Raw genomic sequence first — 22,693 nt, 5'->3', positions numbered from 1 at the left:
CCAAATATCTCCCAAAGGGACTTTGGATGGAATGGGTATTATAATTTGATATTGAATTTAAAATGGAACATATTCCAATTATACCCATTAATTAATGGGTAATGTTGAGAAATATTTGAGTACCCATTAGGCCCAAATATCTCCCCGCCCATATTTGGCACCTCTTCATGATATCAATGAGGAGCCTGCTTGTCCTAGGCCTTCTGTTTTTTATTTGGAGCAGCCATCCTTCACTGAAGAGAATATCAAGGAGCTCATTTGGCGGGAATCCGTAAAATTTAATTCGGATCCTACTCACTGAGAATGGAACTAATGGTGTATAGACAAGTACTTTGACACGACTTTCACTGAATACTTTGTGTTGTATCCAGAGTGAAACCCCTGATTAGAATCATAAAATAAAACAATGGAAATGTTGAGGTTGACAAAATTTCTACATGGTAGATCTCAATAGATTTTTCTTCTGTCATTTTCTTTGTATTTTAAACGTTCCAATATTGTACAAAGAAATTGAAGCAACGTTCACATAGGCTTAACTTGCATCTAGGAATGCCAATTTCTCTTTGGGTGATCAAAGAGAAGGATCCCTTCTTGCTGTGAGCTTATCTTATAATTTTCTATTCAATTGCATAACTTTAATCAAATGTTTTATGTTATCGAGTATCAAGGCAGCTAAGTAGTTGTCCTAAGAACTTTGCATAGAGTGTAAAATGAATTCATAAAAATATAAATTCATAATAAGACTAAAAGAAATTTAATAAATAAAAAATATTGAAGTTCTTTAAAAAATAAAAAATGAATTAAAGGAAAAAAAATATGTAGAAAATAGATTTGGGTATTGGGCGGGATCAATTTAAACCCATCCCAAAGTGATTGCACCTAAATTAGTCCCAAAACACATATGGGTAAGATTGGACCCAAACCCATATGACTCGGTTCCATTTCAAAACCAAGCAAATCCTGCCCATCCCGCCCATTTTGTCACCTCTAATTAGAATACAATAAGCCTCAAAGAAAAAGTATTAGAATACTACCTTACTACTAATAAAATAATAATTCCATCAATATCTAAAAAAGATATTCACAATAAATTAGAGAGAATACCAGAAAAAATAAGAAAATCTATAGAATGGATTTATATAGATTTTATCCAAATAATTATTAGATCTACATTTAGAGAGGGACTAAATACTCCTGTAGATCTTGCTATAGTTGATAATCGAATAAAGATCTATGATTGATAACTGAATAAAGAGTAGGGAAGAATCTAACTTTGGTATTCTTAGAGGAAATCTTAAATATCAAAAGTTAATTTTAAATACATATCCAAAAAATTTTATAATATATAAGATAAAGATTTTGATAAAATACTTTCCTTAATACAAGATTTCTTTTTCAATGGAAATAGACCATATTATATTACATATATGATTTCTTATATTCTATCAAATACTTATCATACTGAAAACTTTTCAAATACTGAATTTATAGATCTCCCTAAATTATTTTTTGAAGTATGAAAAATATATCTTCCAGAAATTACTAATATAGAATTAGATGAGGAGTTCAATTTAGATATAAGTCAAAAATTCCTACTAGATAAGCCAAATACATTGTTACCTAGATTATCCTATATAGGAAATATGGTTAGTAGTAGTTCTCACAGTTTCCAAATATAAATACCAATTAAAAATAACGACAAGTAATAAAATAGAAACTAGATATTGGAATGAAAAAAATATGGTAAACTGTAATATTTTAATAGATACAAGAGTTAATGGAAATTATATGTCTCATAGATTGGTTGAGTACTTACCCATTTTTCAATTACAAGATCCTTATCAATATATAAATTTTAATAGAGAAACTCATGAAATAAAAGAAATTGTAGAAACAGAAATTGAATTAACTGATAATCTTTATATACCTATAGGAATAACCTATAAAGATTACAAAGTTAAATATTTTGTAAAATATATTGATAGTAGATCAGGAACATATTTATGTAAACCTACATGTTTTCCACCACAATACCATGAAACCTTACCTGATCGAACAGGTATTAATATTTCTAACAACCCTGTTATTTTAAATTTTGGAATAGTTAAATCTCAAATATTACTTGATTCATTTCTTGTTAAATGGCCTCCATTTTACTTCTTTGATATAGGATTTGAAATACTCTTAGGAAATAATTTTCTTCAATTATTTCATAAATTTTTATTTGATATTTTACAAACTCAAATGGATTTTAAAACTCCTTGTGGCCACTAGATCGTAGTTTTCCGCCTTAAACATGCTTATGTCATTAAAATTTCTATAACTTTTCATTCTTGCATAGATCAGCTTGGTGATATTGGATATTCAAAAAAATCAAAAATACCTAAAGGAAGCTCTATGTTAAAATTTGAAAGACAATTACATTTAAAATAACTACAATTAAAAATCATATCTACTACCCTAGAAGACATAAAAGAAAAGTTACGATTAAGTTATACAAAAAATCTTCTAAACTTTTGGGACAAAAATCAAAATTATGCTGAAATAAAACTCAAACACGAAAAAAAAATAATTAGAGTAAAGCCTATGAGGTATAATCCAATTGATCAAGACGAATTCAAAAAATAAATTAAAGAATTATTAAAAATACTTTTAATAAGAGAAAATAATTCTCCCCATTCTTCATCTGCTTTTATGGTAAGAAACCATGCTGAAATAATAAGAAATAAATTTAGAATGGTTATTAACTATAAACAATTAAATAATGAAACCATATTCGAAAGATACTTTTTACCATATAAAAAAAACTCTCATAAACATGAGTAAAAAAAAAAGAAAATATATTCTAAATTCAATTGCAAGAGTGGGTTTTGGCAAATAAAAATACATCATAAATACACAGCATTTAGTACTCCTCGAAAACAATATGAATGGTTAGTTATGACGTTTGAACTAAAAAATGCCTCCCAAATATATCAACGAAAAATGGATAAAATCTTTAAGGGTTATCCTTTCTCATATGTATATATTGATGATACTTTAATAGCATCAGATTCAATAGAAGAGCATTCAGAGCATCTAAATATATTTTCTGATCTATGTCTAAAACATGGAATTGGATTATCAGAAAAGAAAGCAAATATAGGATTAAAAGATATTAAATTTTTTGGTCTAGAAATAAATTGTGAAGGAATAAAAATGCAACCACATATTTTAGAAAAAATACAGGCATTTTCTGATAAATTAGAAGATAAAAAATAATTACAAAGATTTTTAAGAACATTAAACTATACATCAAATTTTGTCTACAACCTAGCATATAAAAGAAAGGAATTACAAAAATTGCTAAAGAAAAATAATAAATACGAATTCTCTAAAAATTATATACCTCTAGTGAAGAAAATAAAAGAGCAATGCAAGAATTTACCATTCCTAGCTCTACCTTCTGATGTAGATGCATATCTACATTATTAGAAACCAATGCTTTTGAAAAAGTATGGAGTGTGATTTTAAAAATGAAAAATAATCCACAATGTAGATATGCATCTGTAATGTTTTCAAACACAAAAAAAAGATAAACATAAATGAAAAAGAATTGCTTGCAATAATACAAGGATGTTATAAATTTTCTACTTTTTACTACCTAAAAATCTAAGTTACGATCGGATAATTCTGAAGTAAGAGCATTTATTAAAAATAATATTAAACATCTACCTCAAAATAAACGATTAATTAGATGACAAATGGCATTATCTAAATTTATGATTGAAATTGAACTAATAAAATTTGATGAGGATTGTCTTGCAGATTTTCACACTAAAGATGGAAGGCCTAATGAATAAGCAAACAATCCTCTTGGATAAAACGTTACTCAATGACGTAACGAATATTGTGAATTATCAAGATATGAATAAAGAAGTTTTCAAACTTCTTATCAAATATGCCGATGGATAAAACGTCATTCAATGACATAATGAATATTGTGAATCATCAAGATATGAATCAAGAAGTTTTCAATCTTCTTATCAAATATGCCGAATAAGGCCATAATACAGTCAGCCTTTATGATAAGGTTGAAATATTATTATATGGTCTATTCAAAAAGGATGAAATAGAAAATCTTCTTCCTTCATCGGGACAAAAAGATTATCAACAAATTGAGAGATTTGGAATAAATTCTCTCAATGATGGAATATCCTTAAGACTGAATTTTAGCTGGAACTAGACATTTCAAAGGATACTCATACTTGATAATATAATTAATGAGCATCCGCTCATCTCTGAATGCAATTCTCTTATGAGAGAATTATATGGTTTATAAAATATGGAAACATATTATATGAATTTCACAGGAATCTAACCTCAGATGAGAGATGTGATAGCAATTTCATTCAAAAATGGTACAATTTTGGAATAATCAACACTATTTATATGACTACTCCTACTTTTCTAAAATTTTCAAGCTGCCTCGGTGGATTCAAGAAGGAGTATAGCATATTTATTAAAATAATCTTACATATGGTCCTAAAGACATTTTAATACTCAAGATTATTTCAACTAGACCAAATTTTGAAGATTCAAATAGATATGATACCTTTCATTATATCAAAGTTATCAAATTGGATGAATTAGAGAAAAAGATTTACCCACAACGAAGGAATATGATTTTTTTTTTTAAATAAATACATTATCGAAGAGCCCTTGGAATAAGAACTGTTTTACAAAATTTTGAAAATACATTCAAGCAAGGTTTTTGTACATATAAAGGAAATGGAGTATTTTTTTCAATAATGACTACATATGCAGGAAAGACCTCGAAAGTAGTAATGAATTATTGAAATTGAAAAATACGCTTACTTGAAAGCAATCGGATAAAATCCAGCAACAAAACTTTGTGCAGGATGAGAAAGTACAAAAATAACACATGTCTGACTTGTATTAAGGAGAAAAAAGAAGATAAGGACACCGCATCAAAACAGTCAAAGTATGGAATAAAATGTAAGCACTTATGTCACTCCCAAAATCCAAAATATTTTGTTCAGATTTGCAGGATTGAAATAAGTTAAAAACCATGGAAATATCAATTAAAAATGCATCCTGATAGTATTAAATACACAGTATTTAGTACTCCTCAAGGACAATATGAATGGTTAGTTATGCCTATTTCTTCATAATGATTTTTATTTATAAGATTTTTTACTCTATTTATTTTAGCTTTTATTGCTAAGTCTCTACTAATGTATTTTTGACATTCTTGGCAATATGCTATTCTTTCTGGGTTATTCATTGTTTATCTAAGTGTTCATTTCCATCATCAAGAAATTTTTGAGGTAGAGGAACCATTTACGAAATGTTAGTGCACTGATGATTCCCACTTTGCTGAGATGATATTAATTATCGATAAATGAAGGTTTAGCTTCTTTATCATATTCATACTCACATTTTAATTATCTTAAATTTTAGTCACAATAATTGAACATACTTGTGTAGCCAAATGTCTCTTTTCTTGATATAAAACAAAAGTTTTCTTTTTTATTATTATTATTTTTTGTATAGTGTATATACCATCACATCTAGCCAAGATTGTATAAAGTAAATTTTAATGCATCGCCCCGATGAACGTGTCAAAAATTGTTATGGGGCAGGCATTTGTAATGAATTTTATTGGGCTTTTGAGGGCGAAGGGGTGGTGGTTTGTTTTGGCAAATCGCAAGTATCAACAACTTCCCCCGATCAATATACTAGTAAAAGCGTTGAAGGTACTCCCGTATCGTTTCAGTTTTGGAGCATATACCAAAAAAAATGGAAGAAGAAGGGCAAGTCCTCCAAATGGTACACACAATCTAGTAAAATTCATATACCCTCAGCCTACTTTAAGGAACATTACAACCAGATTCCTGGGCAGAAATCAAGTTTAAGCAAATCAATGGCAAAAAATGCTCCTATTTGTCTTAGAGCACTAAAACACAAGATAGCTATTCTCTCATGGTCGTAAAAGGACTTTGGATAGCAAAAGAACTACAATTAAGCGATCAAACATTAACTGATCCAGAAACTTGTCACGCGACTGAAGGTGCTTGCAATCCCCAGTTCACAAGGGAAGACGTAGTCATAAGCCATGTCAATAACTTTACTACGATAGTTTCAAGCTTTTTAAGGTGGCAGTAAGCAGAGAATGTTTGCTTTGATTCCTCTGTTTATAGTCCTTCTCCAATGCAACTGCAGAAAGAGATTGTAGCTGTGAGTTCTCCTTGTCTTCCTTGTTCCGTCCTTTTGTCAGTTGTCCAATAGCAGCAGTACACTGCAAAACATTTATAATAAACTAATTTCAGCCAGATCCCACTTGGACTTAACTTGAAAGCTAGACAAAAATCCAATGATGAATGTTTATTTATCCAACAGCACCAACCCCCACTCAAAAATAATAACGAACACTACAAGGAATTAAAGAAAAGAATAAAATTCAAGCTGGCATTTTTATGATGCCCAGTCCAGCAGGCACATGTATCAAGGGGATCTGCTGAGGCCTCACCAGGCATATACCAAAAAGTGCTCTTGTATTCTTTCCACCAGTTAAGTCTATTGTAGAGGCATAATATTTCTTTGCTGTCTGTAGATTTTCCAGTCCACCAAGAGTGTAGAGCACCTAGTTTAACCAAACAGATAAAGGAAAAACAGAATTATCAAATCAGATTAGATCCAATCAAATAAAATAATAATTTTAAGACGTGTATGTATTACAACATTCTTATACATTATGAAACAGCTGCAAAATGTTAAGAACTTTGAGGTCAGTAAAGGCAACTTCCTGCAGGCAGCAGTTATGTGATTTGCACCTCTCAAAGAGAAGAAAGAGGGACAAAGTTCTCAAATATAACTAGCATAATTGAGTCCTACAGTGTGCTTATGCATTTCTTCATAAAGGAAAGGGGGGAAAACAGAGCATTTGGTCGAGCCACTTACATCAGCATAGCTCAGGTGAAACAATGGAATGGTTGGTTGTGACAGAATAAGCTCTTCATAGCAGAAAGCTGCTTGCTTGTACCTATTAAATTCAGGAAATTCTATTACATTGATGAACAGTAAAATCAAGACTATATCTATACCTTGTTTAGTTTGGTTCTCCAAACCCCTCAGAGAATTGAACTCAACTCACATTTGTAGGGAAACATAGATTTCAGCTAGTTCTCTCCAGGCATCCTGATCTGCCATGAATCTGAAATGCAAACCATTATAGTACACGTGGTTTCTTTTAAAAACCATAAAAATGCTTAGGTATATTCTTACATTTCAAGATATTTATTGAGAGACTCAATTGCAAGCGGAATATTCCCCTGTGCTTTTGCCATGGCTGCCCTCCTTTTGTGTACTATCTGCATAAACCATTAAGTGAAAAATAAAGAAATATATGTCGCGTATCAGCCATATCCAAAATAGCACTCAAGTCATTTACTCTCTCTGTGAATAAGAGGTCACATCCACAGGACCAAACCTGGTAGCGCCCGGAAGGATTAGAAGCTTATGCAAGATTTATCACATTGTTAGGAATGACACAATGACCACTACCTGATCAAGAGGATTGTCCTCCAAAAGGCTCATGTAAGCCTTTTCCGCCTCTGCCCATGATCCTTTAGCTTCTAGTAGCATTGCTTCTAGCCTACCTACAAATTACATGAAGAAATAAGTCAAAGCCATAACTACACAATAACGCACATTTTTACACTGACCAGCAGCCTCGATTTAGAAAGAAAAACACTGCAAGACCAAATAAAATAGGTCCATTATTTCTTACTTCATTCATTTTCTTGAATGTTGGATACATTTTGTGAGACAAACAAATTCAAAATACTCCGACCAATAAAAATTCAACTTAAATAATGAACCTCTTACAAGTGAAGAAACAACCAACCAATAACACTATAAACAGCTGAAGGTGATATTTTGATTTATGCATTGACAACACCCAATTCCTAACTATGCAGATAAAAGTCAACCATAACCATCCAAATTATGAAGTTTTTTTTTCTTTTTAATTTTTTTTAACAGGGAATGGTGGGATTTAAGAAGTGAAGGGGGGGGGGGGGTTTGAACCCAGGACCTCTGAACCTCAACCTTAGCCACTAGACCAAATCCTCCTCAGCTCCAGATATGAAGTTACTTGACCTGATCAAATATTTATTTTCGCGCAAACTAAAGCCAATCAAACTCTTACTTGTGTGAATGATGCAGCCATTGGCATTAAGCATTAACCAGAGACAACTAAAACCATAACCTTAATGACAGAACCCATTCCTTAAAGTAGTTCAGATGGAGAGTCTGGTTTAGGCTTCAGATGATACTGTTGCTGTATAACAAACACAGAAACTTTTTATTTCTATCTTCAAGAATTCACATGTCAACAATTTTTCTCTTTTCTCAGTAAATAGACACTTTTGACATCCTGAATGACAAGAACTGAGTAGTATAGTGGTCAAAATTTTATCAGCATATTTATGAGCTCAACCAAACTACTTGAGGAAATTACAAAAACATGTACAGACAATCAAGTAGGTGAGGCTCTTGGAATTTTAGAGTTGTTCATAAACTAATTTGTGCAACACAATGTATCCAAAGAGAATGGTTATACTCCCACCAAAAAGAGAACCGTAACACTAAATTTCTTAACCAAGTAATGCTCCACTTTTATAAGTGTATTTAATAAATCTGCAATTGATGAGAATTCCCTCAAGTCTCCAGAAACAAATTTCTCATCATATTTCTTTTCGTTGCCACTTTCTGCAAAAATCAATCCTCTCTTTCCTTTTCCTTTTTGTCACAAAAATGTGAATGAAAATATTGTCCTTTTTTTGCCCCAATGGTACAGATTTCTTTTCTCTCATTCCAGAGATGGTTTTAACCATACCAAAAGTTTGAAACAAATCCACCAACCACAGAATTAATCAATCGCCAAAAAGCACTAGTTTCATTCTCATGGGAGTTCTAATAATAGTTACAAGACATTGGAATATTGCTGCAAGGCAGGATGTTTTCAAGTAAAATCAAAATAGTGACCAACATGTGATTGTAGTTTTAGGGGATAGGAGGGAAGCAAGATCTACAATGTATGAGCAGATGCTTTCCCTGTTCATGATCCAAAAGAAGATATATTAAATTACTTCAATTAAAATCGACACTTTTTTCGATGCTGATCGAATTGACAGGTTTTCTAGGAAAACTTTTACAATGCAGGATAAACCTTTTGATACAATACAGAATTCAGGACCTGAAATATCAATATCCATTTGTTTTCAATTTACACATATTTCAACTGCTTGATTTTCTGAAAGCATATATATATGTGCGTGTGTGTGTGCGTATATATATATATATATAGACGCACACACATACACACATATATGGCAGACCAACAATACCAAAACCAAGAAAGCGAAACAAAAGAATGATTCCAAATTTTGGTACAAGCTAATGAATGAAAGAAATGGTAAAATATTGTGGACTACATTTTATTAACGTCAAGTATCAATTATCGTACTGAAAGGATAGAAAAGCTTCATGGGTTTGACTTTAAGCAATTTTGTTAAACCACGTTTGCCTCATTAGAGATCGGCATTCTAAACTAGACTAGACATCAGAGAACAAAGTTTGGCGGAGCAGGTAATATATTCTTCCCCAAATATTGGGGTGAAAAGCAATAGGATTCAAGTAATTTTAATGCAAATATTTGTGTGTAGAGTTCAGTAATAAATCTATCCAGCAACTAATATCAATCAAATAACACAGCATCATAAATGGTGCCTGTGCACAAAATCACAAAATACAAAAGCGGAAGTACAAAACTAACATGTATCATGCATTGGCTTTTGCACCAGCCACTAAAGCTTTTTAGATTGCTCATTTATCTGGGCATCAACTGCCACATACATCAATTTCATCAGTACTACAAAGCATGAAAACCGTATAACATTGCTATTTTTCGGGTTAGAACAAGTGGATTGTCATTGATATAAACCATTCACAGGCAAAGTTGCTCATTAGCTATGGTCATTTCCGGCACAGCAGGTGCAGTCATGTGCCTAGTTTTTACCCAGGTCAGGAGGCATGCATAATTGGGAGCCCAGGTGCAAGGCACAAGGTGCTTGAGGCTGAGCCTAATCAAACTGTAGTTGCACATTATTGCCCATTTAACACCTTTCTTATACCCCATGTTAGGTATATTTTCTGCGGAAGAAAGCCTTCAATTACAAGTCTAGTTGGTCAAGTTCCCCCAGCTGACTGCAACTACAAAGTTTCTTCCCTTCCCACCTGCTATATTTTCTCTCTCCTATTATCATTCTTCTATACTCAGACAACCACTCTTATCTCTCCCTCCCAGCCTCCTCATAATTATCTCATTTTTCTTCTACTTTTTCCCTCACTCTTCAGCCTCTAAGCCACTAGTATTCCTACCTTATCCTCCTACTTTCCATGTAATTCTCTCCATCTCTGCATCTTCTTCCATTTTGCACCAGATATATACAGTTAAAATTGCTAGTTATGCCTCACTTGCATGTGCCTCCCCTTGCAGCTTGATTTTAAGCCTTAGAAGACCTTGCCTGATGGCACATTGTTCCTTTAGTAACTATGCTCGTTTGAGTTTCCATTGTTAAGACTAGTTACGTGTGGACTATACATATGCATCATAATTCCTCTAGGTCCACATAGCACCCCCAGAGAGAGAGAGAGAGAGAGAGAGAGAGAGAGAGAGAGAGAGAGAGCTGTGTGCTATATTGAAGCTCACTGAAACCAAGCATAAGGTGGCAGACACATACGTACCAACCCTTTTGCTTCCCGGAAACTTCTTTTGTAACACCTTAGTAAACTCCTACAAAAATCCAGTCATGAGGTTCGTAAAGTCCAAGTTCATTATCAAAAATAATAGAAAAAACAAGCCAAAAGGCACATTAACCAGAGCACAAAGTATTATACCAAAGCTATGTCAAATAACAAGGTCATTTCTGCTAAAAAATATCTAGATTTCAACACACCACTTATGACAGAATGATGACTGAGTAGCTGATTACTTTCACAAAAGAACAAATAGAAAAGTGTTTTAGACATCATTCCCATCTCCTGGGTTCTCAGTTCAGTAATATTAACTGCCTTCGCATCATAGGGCCTTTAGTATGAACTTCACACATTTTGCTTAACATGAACACTGTTGTAACAAAGTTCAACCACAATGCTATTCTAGCTGAAAGAAGAAGTTGTAGACAAATTAGTCCAACAATATTTTACTGATTGTTATTAGGTCACCAATCTTTAAGGACCAAGTTAGCCTTCTTTCTCCGAGGAGGATTACAAGTATCAAACAAGTGAATCCCCTCGAGTCCAGAAAACAGACCAGACATTCAGTCTGAAAAGCTATTAGAAGAAATTCTTGTGAGCGGTTTGTCATGCCAAGAGGTAATGACCAATTGGAAACTTTCACATTTTTGTTTTGTAAAGTTTTTATCATTCCACTAGTTGAAGAATAGTAGAGCAGTTGCTACAACAATCGCACATCGCACATAAGCATACTAATCCAAACACCTGATTTCTTCACTGTTTAAAACATTATCATGCTCTTTCAACAAAAAAAACACATTATCATGTTTGGCTATGCAAATAAAACATGTAAAATAATACAAGGAAATTCATGTACTCTCACTTCACGATATTGGTAATTCTTTAGCATTTAAGCATACAATTTATTAGTCCAAGAAAACCAAATATCAATAGTCAGCCATAACAAAGAAGAATGAGGATCTACCTTTGCCACATCAAGACACTGACAGTCCATAGCCGCAACAGCTACCTCCTCATATAAAGTCCATTCTACATCAATGCCAAAGAGGTACATAAAGAGGGTTACTCCAAAACTTCAAACAATAACAGAACGGGCTGATAATTAACAATATGCAGTAACAGAACAAAATGCTACAGTCCAGTATTGAACATCGAGCTCTTACATGGAATATATCTTACAGTTGACAGAAACATCATATCGAGTACACACACCGCGCAAAACGTTGTACACGTATGAAATACAAACTCATTGTATCAACTGACAAGCTGAAATCCACATTAACATTGTGCAAATAGGTAGAAACCATAACTCTCCAGCTAACCTCATCAGAATATGCAGAATTCAGCATAAAATCACAAAGTCCTATACACTTCGAAAGAAATTTTAAAACAAAATAAACCTAACAATTCAAGGAAACTAGTAAAATTGCAACTCTACAGTCAACGAAGAATAAAGAAAAAGAAAAAACAACCCAGAAATTCAATCAAAGGTCTCCAAAAAGCCCATATCCCAGATTCTAAAACTTCCACATTCTTGGAACCCACAAATAAATTAATCATGGAACACTAAAATCTTTCAAAATTAACCCCCAAAAAAACCCAAAAAAAATGGAAAACAATGGTAGACACTGGCAGAACTGATTAGCTACCTTCAGGGCCAAGAGCAGATCGTTTTTTGGGGTCATTGAGGATGGATAATCCGAACTTTAAGACTTTATCAGAGCGTCTAAGCTTTAGCTTCCTGACAAGGCAAAGGTACTCCCAAGCACCCCCTCCTCCGTTCTCCACTTGACTCTCCAATCTATTCACTTGCTCTTCCTCTGTTTTGCTCACCATCTTCTTCTTCTTCTTCTATTCCTCTCTCTCCTGATGAAAATGAAGATGATGGCTTATGCCTCTTCCCTTGGAACTGGAAAGGTTGGGGAAAAGCCGGCCTTTTTAGCCCTCTCCGGGACTGGATCTGGATGTGGATCCGCCACAATAGTTAGGATAATTTGCTAAAATAGCCCCTCACTTTTTAAAAGAGATATTTTTTGTCCGCATAAATTTGGTGCCTCTAAATATATGTGCATACATCTATTTAATTACAAATCTACTCTTGAGAATCACATATATATAACCTCAGTTGCAAACCAAAGGTTTAATTGTCTCCAAAGGCCTAGGAGGGAGAATGCCTCTAAATTTGATCAGTATAGTATAGTAAGCGCAGATTGATTTTATTCTTGCTCACAGAAAGACTTGCAAATAGGCATTTAAAACTTATGGATGATCTCAATTTGATCACATCTAATTGATTTTTTCAAATAAAATCAAATCTCCCTTTTCTAATTGTAACATATTCTATTAACTCCAAAAAACATTTTGCCATATTTTTTTACATAGATAACTATAATTTGAATGATTTGAATAGGGGTTTTATTTTTAGTGAAATATCTTTTAATAATCTTAAAAAAAATACACACAAGCCAAGAAAGAACAAGCATTCTACTAGCATGTTACCTTATCCAAAATGAAACAAAAGAGGTAAATTTGGCAGTTGCTTTAACAAAATCATCAAGCACTCAATATTTGTATGAAAAAAAGATGATACTACACTTCACCTTCTTTGCTTCACGAATCCAACAAACAAAAACATATACTTTCTTATACATTATCTTACCGTCCTCTTAACTAGGTATGTTACATGGGTATTACTTAAACCAAACCTAGGAAAATTCAAACCCTACCCAAATTCAAAATCCTATGGGTGAATTATAAATTTAAGTAAGACCGAATTTTATATTATCCATACTAAAATTTAGATCCAAACCCTCGACCCTACTCAAATTGATATATACATAAATAAATACATACGTACATACATCCACACACACATACACATGCATGAGAAAAAGTTAGTCGATATAAACACATGCAAATTATGAGCAAATAGAGTTGCTTGATAATTATTTCATGCTTTTAATTTACAATGTTGCACTCAACATTCTCAATTGTTAGTTTTCATATATTGAAAATGTTAATTGAATTGTATTTTGGTTATCTTTAAATTCCATATGTTTTTTTATTATTTTTTAATTTAATTTTTAATTGCACATCAAAGCACTACCATTGGTAGAGTTAGACATGCAAAATCAATGTTGGAGGAGACCAAATGGAGGTTAGATAAGAAAAATATTAAGGAACCAAATTCAAAACAACATAAAACAGAAGGGATTAAATCCACAATTTTATTTTATTATTCGTATTAAATAACAAATTGGACAATCTGCACATAGAATTTTCTCTAGGATTAATCACAAAAACTCGTTGTAAGATATATTCATTTTACACGTTATCCATTAATGTTATTTTTTTCACTTTATTCCCTAAATTGTTAGTCAACTCTAACATTGTGTATTGGTAATATCAAAAAGACATTATACCCCTGAAAGTTTTTTTTTAATACAATTGTTTTTTATTTATTCATAAAATAAAATAAAAAGTACAAAGAGCTTAAGATAAACGATCCTAGCTGACAACTAGCTAACAGGAAACACATGTGACTGATGGAAACTCCCTGGCATCTAAGGCTAAGTATGCCCGCACGTCCCTAGGCAATTGTTGATATGATTGGAAAACCCTACTGCCTTACCCCCATACCACTGCTAACCAATGTTTTAAAAACCGGACCGTTAATTGAACCGGTGACGTGAAAGGGTCGGTTCAACCGGTCGGACCGGTTCAACCTCGATTCAATGAATTTTTTTAAAAATTATTTATATAAATATATATATGTACAAAATAAGACATGTAATGAATTAATTTAATACTTTATATGATGAAAGGTTTACTATTTTTTAATAACTTGGATTTTTTAAAAATAAATTTTTTAAATTATAAGTTAAAACAAATAAATTTCATCTCAATTTCAATTATATCTAAATCCAACCCAAAAATATCACAATATTTTGAAATTATACAAAATTCACGTCTATGAGAATTTAGATATTGTGAACTTAAATTTTAATTTACGTTTTAGAGATTGCAATTTAAAAAAGGAAGTTTGGAGTTCGAAGGAAGTCAAGAAAATCGAAAATAGAAATGTAAACTTGATAAGAAACAAAAAATGAGATAAAAGTGAGTGGTTGTAGCATTAAATAATTTGGGTTAAAAAATAATTCTTTTTTAAATTTTTTCAATTTAATGGACAAAAACAAAATTAAAAGATGGAAAAAAACATCAATAAATAAAAAATAAAGAGGTTTGATTAAAAAGGGAGTGACAAAAAAAAAAGATGATAGAGAGAGAGATAGTTGAAAATTAAAAAGAAAGAGCCGTGAGAGGATGAGATTTTGTAAGAAAAATGAAAAAAAGAAATATGAGTGTTTGATTTATATAAATAAGTTATCAAAAAAAACTAATAAAATGTGATGGTGCAATGGTTAATACTTAATACATTGATCTTCTATTACAAAGGTCTTGAGTTCGAATCTTGATAGCTGAAAAAAAAAAAAAAAAGGGAAGGTTGAAAACCGGTTCAATAGCAGTTCAACCGCGAATTTTACGGTTCAACTAGTTCTTGACCGGTTTTCTGGCAAAGTCAACTATGGTATTGAACCAGACCGGTGCCATGGCCGGTTCGCGGTTCAATCGATCGAACCGGCCGATCCGGTCCGGTTTTCAAAACATTGCTGCTAACCTATCTGCCGCTATATTTACTTCTCAAAATATATGTCTCAAAGAAAACGCTATTCTCCCTAAAAGGCTTCTGATCCTTCGCAGCATAATGCAACACTTCTAACCCCCAGCGATGCCAGACGTAACCAATGAAACCAAAATCTTAGAATCCGCTTCTACCATAACCTCGTGTACCACACATTTGAAGCCCTTCCAACAAGGCTAATCCCTCCGCCTGTAATACATCCACATCCCCAAACTCTTTAAAAAATGCAAATACCATCCTCCCATCCGAATCCTGTAACACTCCACCTCCTCTTGCCACACCATTTATCACACTAGCATCAGTGTTTAACTTATGCATTAGCTTAGGATGACGCCTCCAAGCAACAGGAATCATCCTAACCCTGCGCGGCACAATAGATATAAAACGCGTCCAATGGCAATCCATGTCTCCCAAGAACTGCTCCTTCGTAAACTTCCTTGCCCTTCCTAAATCGTATAAAAACCCCTCCTGTGAGGACTCGAAGGAAAAAAAAAACTATTATTTTTAAGCCTAATTTATGGTTTAATAAATTATCTAATTGGATTTTATCACGAGGAATATTTTCTAGTCTCATTAGACCTAAATACATGTCAATATAATTTCGTTATATTTTTAAAGTGTCTCGTTTCAAAAATTATTTTTCTTAGGAGCTTGTTTAGAGAAAATGTGAAAATACGTTTGGAGAATTTTTGCCAATTAGGAGTACAATTAGCCTGGAAATTTTGGGACATGTACAACGGCTTTAAAATAGGTAATTTTAGATTTAAGTACTTAAGTGATAGTTAATAGTATTATCATTATAAGAATTTTTTGGAGGTTTCGCGTAATAGCGTTAAAATTGTCGGTACGCGTTTTCATACGCGCGGCTTTATTTGAGGGACTTTAGACCCTTATTTCGAGATAATTAAGAGTGAATAATATTTATATGAACATAAGTACATTAGAGGTTTAGTGCACTAGTGAACCAAACGCGAGAGAAATCGAGCCCTAAACGCACCAAACGAGCCCTAATGAGAGTTGACTTTGGAGTGAATTTACACCACTCATTTTAATCTTCTCTTAGAAGCTAACCTTGATCAAATTTCACTCTTTCTTCTCTCACCAACAGCCGGCCAGCCTTCCCTCTCTCTCACTCCCTTGCTTCACAAATTTCTTCATCAAATTAACCACAAAACTTCAATCAATCTTCACCAAACTTAAAGACCATCTAGCAAACTACTTGGAGGTTGGATCTAGCTAACTAAAGGGCTGCATTTCACGGTTTCTTGGAGCCTCTTGAGGACCAAAAATTTCTGGTTTAAAGCACTAAGGAGGTATAACCTCATCCTACACCTTAAACTTGGATTATGATGGTAGAAATACAACTTTAAGCTATTGCATGTGTATGGATGGCTTGATATTGTTTGAAAATTTGAAAAGTGGGCTTTATGAATTCCCACACTTGGGTTGTTGTTGATTAGAGGATTAATGTTGGATTTAATGGTAGTTTAGTGGTTAAAATGATGGATTTATGGAGTATTATTGTTGGAAACTCAAAGTTGAGGTCATGACAAGAAATTTCCGAAACTGCCCCTATTTTGTTCGGCCATGATAAGGCCAATTTTTGGTGATTTATTGGCGTGAACCTGATGTTTATATGTTATGTTATATGTTTAAAAATTTTCATTGGAAAACATTAACGTTTAGATGGGCAAATGAATTTATTCGTGAACTAGGCAAGCTGGAAAATTATTTTCGGATAACCCTGTCCAGTGGTAGCATTTTGACCATAACTTTGTCCTCTGATGTCGAAATTGAGTTCCGTCAGTGGCATTCGAAACTACACATCCATACCTTTCCAACGGTATAAAATGCATATTCTGATTCCATGTGTAGGAGCCGAACCATTCGTTTTAAGATAGCTGTCCTGTCTCTCGGATCTGCTGGAATGGTTTGTAGAGGCAGCAACTTGAGGCTCAATTTCGAGCTGGTTGTTTGCCAAATTTCAGAACATTTCCTTCTGTGAACTTTTAGTCCTATGAATGTATTTTTCAACGCCATAAACCATGCTCAATTCCGAGTTAAATTCATTGAGTTGTGATCAAAACAAGAGGACTGCCCTGTTTTGGAAAAACGTAATATTTGGACTGATTTGGGACAAAACCCGGGAGTGATCTTATTAATTGAAATTTTGATGCTAAACCATTACCAAAGGTATCATGGATGTATCTTAGACCTTTATTTCACAAATGAACCATGGTTGGATAGCTTTTTTGGTTAAACGATTTGAATTGGGAAATGAAAGTCAAAAGGCAGATTGCCTTAGAAATTTTCCGGAACTTTGGATGATTAGTTAACTACCTTCCCGAGGGTATTTTTCCCTAAAATTTGATAGAGAGATACCTTTCATATAGAAGTAAAATACTGCCAATTTTGGTACCAATCCAAGTTCGTTTCGATATCTAATTAAATTTCTAGTGTTGGAGGTTCAAATCTGGAAATTCTTCTCCAGTCTTGAATTCCCCCAACTTTGAGCTATCGTATCTCGGTACTCGAAACTCCGATTCTTGATCCGCTTGCTTTGGTATAAACCTCACTTGCAACTCTAATTGAGTTACAAATTTCAGAGACCGGTTTGCAACGTGTAAATCGTACCGAATTTTCAAAGTTGGCCGAAATCCAACTTAATTCTGCCTTGTAAACCGAGTCTGTACCTTCAAGCTCATTTTTTAGCACTTTCCACTTCGATTCATGGAAAAGTGTCTTCTAGAAACTTATATTACTTTCTAAGAGCTTTCCAACGGTATAAAGTTTTCCAATTCTCGACTTGTACCGAGTGAGTTACGATTTTTCAAAAGTTCATAATAAAACTGAAAATTTTCCAATTTCAAGGAAATAGCGTTTTTCAAGAATTCTTTATTCTTTTGATATTATCTAAACGTTTTATCCCCGATTTCCTAGATAAAGACTTAAATACTTTTGAATGTTATCAAACCCCACTCGAACCTCGATTTACGAGTAATTGAGGTTCATTTTCACGGAATTCCCTCGATTAATGCTAGTGAACGAATTATTCCTCGATATTTGGGATGTGAATGATAAATTCACTATTATTTGCTCAGGCACACACGAGGATCTTCAAGAGGATTCCCCGGTGGACGCTTGAACTTCCCTTGACCTTACTCACACCTAATATTTGGTGAGTGTCAGGTGTATGTAAACTTGTTACATGTTTAATTGTTATTAATGATTGAAAATCTTGAAAGTGGAGTCGAGTGTGTACTTTACCACACTCGTTCTCATTAGAAATGAAATTTTAATGATTGAAATGCATTGAATGAATGAAATGTATTGGTATGCTAGCTGCATATGTCGTTGGAGTGAATTTCCTCGACACACAAGTGCACATGGGGGACGCCCAAATCTCATTGGCCGATCTTGGACTCGAGTCAGCATGGGCTTGGTCGGGAACATTGGCGAACCATGAGATATATAAGCTTGATCTAATGAGAGGTCTTGTTTGGCATACTCGAATAGTATCGTTGTAGACACCAAATTTTGGTGTAATTTCATTTACTATTTATTTTTTTAGGTTGTGCTCGTTTTATTTACTCTTTAGTTTTTAGTTTTTTTAGTTTTTTGTGTTATTATTATTTTTAAGTTTTTAGCATAGAATTTCTCGAAAAGAAAAGAAAAGCATTCAAAAAAATATGTTTTCTTGGAAAAATGGAAAAAATGAGAATGAAAATGAAAAATGAAAAAAAAAAGAAGAGAAAAAGAAGAAAATGGTTCACAAAAATACGTTCATTTCTTTTAAATTCAATCTGTTGGCATTTTGTTTATTTATTTTGAAAGGGAAAAAGAGGAAAAGTGAAAAAAAAGAAAAAAAGAGGAAAAATGGAAATTGCACTTTGTTGTTCTAGTTTATTTTTTATCAAATGTTAATTAATTTTGTTTTGGTTATTTCTTTTTATTATTATCAATTTTGTTTTTTTTTTAAAAAAAAAAAAAGGGGGGAAAAGGACCGCGGCATGCAAGCTGCGTTTTTGCAGCTTGCAAGGAAGGGCTCATGGGCAGCCCTTGGGCTGCAATTTTGGAGAGAGTGTTTGAGGGTTTTTAGGGTAGGAGTCCCGTATATAAAAGAATAAGATGCAAGAGGGGGGAAGGATATAGACAGCCGCAAACAGAAAAAAAGAAGGTAGCGGATAGAGTAGAGAGTTGAGGGTGAGGAAAGTGACGGCTGATAAGGAGCAAGGGGAGGGGAAAAAAGAGAGAAGCGACGGCTGCAAAACTTAAGGAAAAAGAGAGGAAGGAAATAGAGGAGCTGGGTTTTGGGCAGACGAAGGAGAAGAAATAAGAAAAGGGGTCAACGAAGGAGAGTGAGGGTGGCGGTTACCAATCTGGAAAGAAAAAGGAAGACAGAGGTGCGGCGGTGGAATTAGGAAGGAGAAAGGGAAGAGCTTTGGGAGGATGAACATCTGAAAAAGGGAGACCAAAGGGAGAGTTCCGTGTGAGTTTAGAGGTAACAACTGGGAGCAACCGAGAGAGAATTTGGAGACGGGTTGAGAGAGTGAGAAGGAAAATCAATTGAGGAAGCTCACGGCTGAGGAAAAGGAACAAGGGTTGAATTTCTGTCTCCGCACTTCGTACGTGCTTTTGAAGTCTTTCCAGAAATGGGCATCTACAAATTTGACCTCTAGACACAAGCTGCTCGACCCTTCCTTGGGCGTTGAATTCCATAAGGTGTTAAGGAAATTTGGTTCGCCACTTTGCACGAAGCTGCCTCCACTTCATTCAACCATCACCTGTTGCCGTCAAATTACATCGAGAAAGACACTGTAAGTCTCTCTTTTGCCTTTTCTATTGATAGCTTACTATGAGAATCATGGATCCCGTGAGGTGTTTAGATGGTTGATGTTGAGTTTTGTTCATGAATGTTGGTCCTGTGTCGTATGTCAAGAATGTTAGACTAAAAGTTGGATGCAATAAGATGGAATCTTTTGGCCTGTTGCAATACTTTTAGTTTACCTTCTTTTCGGGTTTGAGATAGCAGTTTGTGTAGTGTTTTCTCTGCTGTTTGATCGAAAAACCACATCTTTATTCAATCTGATGAATTGAAAGCCGTGTTTGAAGCTTTGTATGGCTGAAGGCCTGCAAATCATAAAGCTGTCAAATTTCATGTGATTTTTTTTCTTGAGCTTTGTCTGAGGTTTCATGTAGAAGGTGTAAAGAGTGTTTGATTAATCTGTTACCTGGGCTTTATTCATCCAATTTGTTAGTTAAATCTTGCGCAAAATGCTTGATGAGGTTGCATGTTTTAATCCAAAACTCTTGATGTTTGGTTGGAAAGATCCTGACTCATTCTCGGCTGTCAAAAGCTTCATAGCTTGTTGAATTTTTGCTGCAGCTTCTTTTCCTTCTTTTGTTGTCAATCAAACCAGATTTGTCATCTTAATCTCACAAACGAAGTTTCATGTTTTGATTTGGATCAATAATTTCTGGTTTGAGGAACCTTGTTTATATGGTGAAATTGATGTAGTTATTGCTGGAAATTACCGCAAACTTGGAAACCAAAAATGCAGCAAGTTTCACTTTGATTGTTTGAACTATTTATTTGATGTGTTTCGAGAGTTGATTAGCATGGTTGAGTGGAGCTGATTCATAGTTTAGCTTGAATTGTATGCTTGCTGTAAGGTTGCTTGGGATTGCTGAAGTTGTGTGCGAAAAACTATAGTAGAAATGGCCGAAGGAATGGTCGCAGCTTTGGTCGAAATTTGCTGATTGCATGCATGCAAATATTTTTCAAAAATTGCATTTTTAGACCTCCAAATCCCCTCTTGACTCACTATGGCCCAAGTAATTGGAACATTTAATCAATTTGATCCTTTTAAGTTTCTCTTTGTGCCACAAAAGCCCAAGCATGTTTTAGTATCTTGTAATTAAGTCCTAAAATCATTACAACTTCAATCATTGTTTGGCTTTTTCTTTATTTTTTGGAATCTTTGAAGTGCTTAAACGATTTATTTGGACTTGAATGTTTGAGTAATGCTTGCTTTGGATCTTTAGTAGATGCTATATTTGGAAACTGAACGGGTTATTCCGTTTTCTTGGTCTTTAAGCATTTTTTGAGCTCATTCAAGTTGCAATTAGGTGGGTTTTGGTGTTTTTGCTTATACTTTACTTTTAAATTGATGCCTTGACCCCTTTATTGTTTTGAAGCCATTTTCCTTCATTTGCTTACCATTAGGGGAAGGTATAATTTCTTTTATCTTTGTTTGTCTCTCCTATATGATCCAATGTGCTAAGTGAATTGCATGTCTACTTTGCTTTCTTTACATTTCTTTAATTCCTTTCATTCCTTTCATTTACTTTTGCTTTATTAAGTTTTTTCTTTATTGGGTATGTGTACACCTCTTGGCTTGTAATAGATAGGGCTGTGGCGAGCAATTTGGTCCATTTTCCCTTTCCCCTTTTGTTTTAGTTAGTGAATGTAATAGGTTCATTAGTTGGTTGCATGCCTACGTGTTAAGTGTTTAATCGCTTTATTAGGTCCTTGCATCTAGTCGAGCATGCTAAATGTTACGTGCTACGTGTTTATGAGTGTTTCGCATGTCTACTCGCTTTTTATAGTCATGAATGAATGTGATGGATGAATGGACGTAACCACACTAGTCCAATGCTAGTTGTGGCCCCCTTTCCCGTCACCACACTAGTCCAACGCTAGTTGTGGTTCATTGTTCCGTTTCCACTAGTCCAATGCTAGTAGAAATTCATAGAAAGGGCTAGTCCAACGCTAGACCCAATAGGTCCATTTCCTTTTCATTCGTGCATTGTTTGCATGTTCATTACATGTCATGCATTCTTTTAGTTTTTTTATCATTTTGCATGCCCCTCGAACCCCTTTTCCCTCCATTTTAGGATTTTTGCATTTCATGCTAATTATAGGGTTCATTTGCTTGAGAGTCCCCTTAAGTATGGGATATAGACGAGTGTGGCTTTTTCTAAGCCTTAGCACGCTTGTATTCCCTCTATAAAAGGGTAAATTGAGTCACGATTTAGGTCTCCCCGTACCCAATATGCATGCATTCCCTAGGCTCATGCATTCTAAATCCACTCTATCATTACACTTTCACTTTTCCTCCCATTTGCACACGTACACCTTTTATCCCTTCACTTGCACACTTTCAC

General features: G+C 33.9%; 1 protein-coding gene across 1 annotated transcript; it reads right to left on the bottom strand.

Moving 5' to 3' along the window:
- Nucleotides 1–5,830: 5,830 nt before the first annotated feature.
- Nucleotides 5,831–12,785, bottom strand: LOC113727458 (uncharacterized). Its single transcript, XM_027251624.2, has 9 exons — nucleotides 12,474–12,785; nucleotides 11,789–11,853; nucleotides 10,813–10,861; nucleotides 7,567–7,661; nucleotides 7,288–7,373; nucleotides 7,157–7,216; nucleotides 6,964–7,045; nucleotides 6,533–6,646; nucleotides 5,831–6,301 (listed from the first exon to the last, which is right to left on the bottom strand). Exons 1-9 carry the CDS (start codon nucleotides 12,658–12,660, stop codon nucleotides 6,134–6,136), a joined length of 906 nt encoding a protein of 301 aa, XP_027107425.1. The 5' UTR covers nucleotides 12,661–12,785; the 3' UTR covers nucleotides 5,831–6,133.
- Between the last annotated feature and the right edge of the window lie 9,908 nt (nucleotides 12,786–22,693).

The sequence above is a fragment of the Coffea arabica genome, chromosome 2c, assembly GCF_036785885.1.
Source record: "Coffea arabica cultivar ET-39 chromosome 2c, Coffea Arabica ET-39 HiFi, whole genome shotgun sequence".
Taxonomy (NCBI): domain Eukaryota; kingdom Viridiplantae; phylum Streptophyta; class Magnoliopsida; order Gentianales; family Rubiaceae; genus Coffea; species Coffea arabica.
This window is presented reverse-complemented; position numbering and strand designations above follow the sequence as displayed.